This window comes from Salvelinus namaycush, chromosome 6 (genome assembly GCF_016432855.1).
Source record: "Salvelinus namaycush isolate Seneca chromosome 6, SaNama_1.0, whole genome shotgun sequence".
NCBI classification, from domain to species: domain Eukaryota; kingdom Metazoa; phylum Chordata; class Actinopteri; order Salmoniformes; family Salmonidae; genus Salvelinus; species Salvelinus namaycush.
In genome coordinates this window covers 14,647,017-14,649,298 of record NC_052312.1, presented here as the reverse complement: position 1 = coordinate 14,649,298, position 2,282 = coordinate 14,647,017, and the positions used below count along the sequence as shown (strand labels likewise).

General features: G+C 40.8%; 1 protein-coding gene across 1 annotated transcript; it reads left to right on the top strand.

The window, feature by feature from the left end:
* Positions 1–600: 600 nt before the first annotated feature.
* On the top strand, positions 601–2,282 carry LOC120049517. The gene is made up of 6 exons (XM_038995769.1): positions 601–619; positions 774–1,142; positions 1,294–1,644; positions 1,755–1,883; positions 1,985–2,034; positions 2,166–2,282. The coding sequence occupies exons 1-6, from the start codon at positions 601–603 to the stop codon at positions 2,280–2,282; spliced, it is 1,035 nt and encodes a 344-aa protein (XP_038851697.1).

Below are 2,282 nucleotides of genomic sequence, written 5' to 3'. Positions count from 1 at the left end.
TTAGTATTTAATGTTGTGGGCTTATGATGAAAACCAAGAGCTAGAAATGCAGCTTTTATGCAGTGGTGGGTAAATTTACATTATGGATTACTTTAACCCTTGGGCTGGGCTGGGTTGGGGGTGGAAGTATTAGCAGCACTAGAGATATTTCACTAAAGATATATAGTTTCCTGTTCAAACATCAAAAGAGAAATCCTTTCAGTAAATATTACATTTCTCTCAGAAAATAAACAGCCATATTGTAGGCCATTATTGTACATGATTATTTGTTCTTAACTGACTTGCCTAGATGAATAAAGGTTAAATCAATTTTAAAAATCGAGCCAATATTTGATTGCCTTGATCCAGTAACTCTGAATTGCTTTGTAATGTCTTAAATGTCATTCCCGGGAAGCTCAAACTATGGTAAGCCAGAAGACACACTTCTAAGATTGTAGTCGGCCAATAAACACTCTCGTTTCAGTGTTCCCTCCTCCTGTATGACGGGTACATGTAAAGTGCCATCATATATAGGGTGCATGTAAAGTGCCCCACTGTCAGACCCACACACTATACAGCGCAGAAGAGACTAATGTTACAATGATGAATAGAGAAGTATTTATGTTTTACATCAACTTGGGTAAGTGTAAGACATTTTAATTTAGTTCCTTATTTAATCATTTGTAGTATGCAGTTTGAATATGATAAGTGAAGTGGATGTTCTGTCTGTAATGGGTAGAAATGGTTTATCCATGTTTTTGTCTTTGATCCATTTTGTTTGTTTGCTTTTACAGTTTGTGCTTTTACCAAACCAAACGTAATCCAACCAACCCCTGTGATGGTTACTGAGCTGGGGGGCACTGTGACTCTCACTTGCTTTTGTCCAGATGAGTCAGTGACCAGATTTATTTGGTTCAAGCAGAGTTTTGGACAGGAACCCCTTCACATGGCATCATCTCTTTATGTTGGCCAAGAGAGTTATTATTCCAACAACTTTATCAAGGACTTTACTGAGACCAAACGTTTGGGTGTGAGGAGAGGAGACTACAGCTGTAACATGACCATATCAAAGACAGAGCCAGGGGACTCAGCTACATACTATTGTTCCACTACAGACATCTATGAGCTCACATATGGAGAGGGAACTGTTTTAATTGTCAAAGGTAACTAAACACTTGCTTCTTCAATTTCAAAATGTGTGGCACTGTATATTGGCATGTTTGTACAACTGCTTCATCAAATGCTAGTAATGAATACATGGCTTTTCGTGTTTTTCACCCACTTAGTTTTACTTTAGTTGCTCACCTTCTTCAGACTCAGGGTCCAACAGCATGTCTGTGCTCCAGCAGCCTGTGTCTGAGTCAGTCCAGCCAGGAGACTCTGTAACTCTGAACTGTACAATATACACTGAGACCTGTGCAGGAGAACACAGTGTCTATTGGTTCAGACATGGCTCAGGAGAATCCCGTCCAGGAATCATTTACACCCATGGAGACAGGAGTGATCAGTGTGAGAAGAGCCCTGAGGCTGGGTCTCCTCCACAGAGCTGTGTCTACAACCTCCCCAAGAGGAACCTCAGCCTCTCTGATGCTGGGACTTACTACTGTGCTGTGGCCTCATGTGGGGAGATGCTGTTTGGGAACGGAACCAAGCTGGACATTGAGGGTATATGATACAGCTTACATTTTTGTTAATATCTACTGTATAGTCTAATGTGTAGAACATACATTTACTTGCTATTCTGGTTTCTTCTACTACTGTTTGAATTTCAACAGACCATAGAGCAGATCCTCTTCTCTTGGTGTCCTGCCTGGGTGTAGTATTGGGTGTCACGTTCACCTTGATCATTGTCCTGGTTTGCATCATGTACAAGATGAACAACACAACATGTGTGCAGTGCAGAGGTAAGTTACTATCCCTTGCTATTCGTTGATGTCACCATTTGTTGTTGTTTCAGTAGTAGAAGAAGAGGAAGTATCCTAATCTTATGTGTCATTCTTTTCAGGACTCGTCTCACAGACCAGAGGTCCTGCAGTTACCCGGTCAGACGCAGGGGTAAGCAGAAATAATTTTATATTGTTTGAAGTCTTTTGTGAAGCCTGTCTTTAAACAACTTCACTACTGTGGGTAAATAATAATACATTTAAAATTATTTTATGTCAACAATGCTTTTTTGTGCTTCACAGGACCAAGATGGAGACAGTCTCCATTACGTAGCTCTGAATCTGAGCAACAAGAAGAACAGGTCTAGAAGACAGAGAGGTCACATGGAGACAGTGGTGTACGCTGGGATCAGACAGTAG

Excerpts from the sequence above, each read along its gene's own strand:
- LOC120049517 (XM_038995769.1), top strand. Across the intron at positions 1,143-1,293 it reads AACTGTTTTAATTGTCAAAG|ACTCAGGGTCCAACAGCATG; the intron begins GTAACTAAACAC and ends CACCTTCTTCAG. Across the intron at positions 2,035-2,165 it reads TTACCCGGTCAGACGCAGGG|GACCAAGATGGAGACAGTCT; the intron begins GTAAGCAGAAAT and ends TGTGCTTCACAG.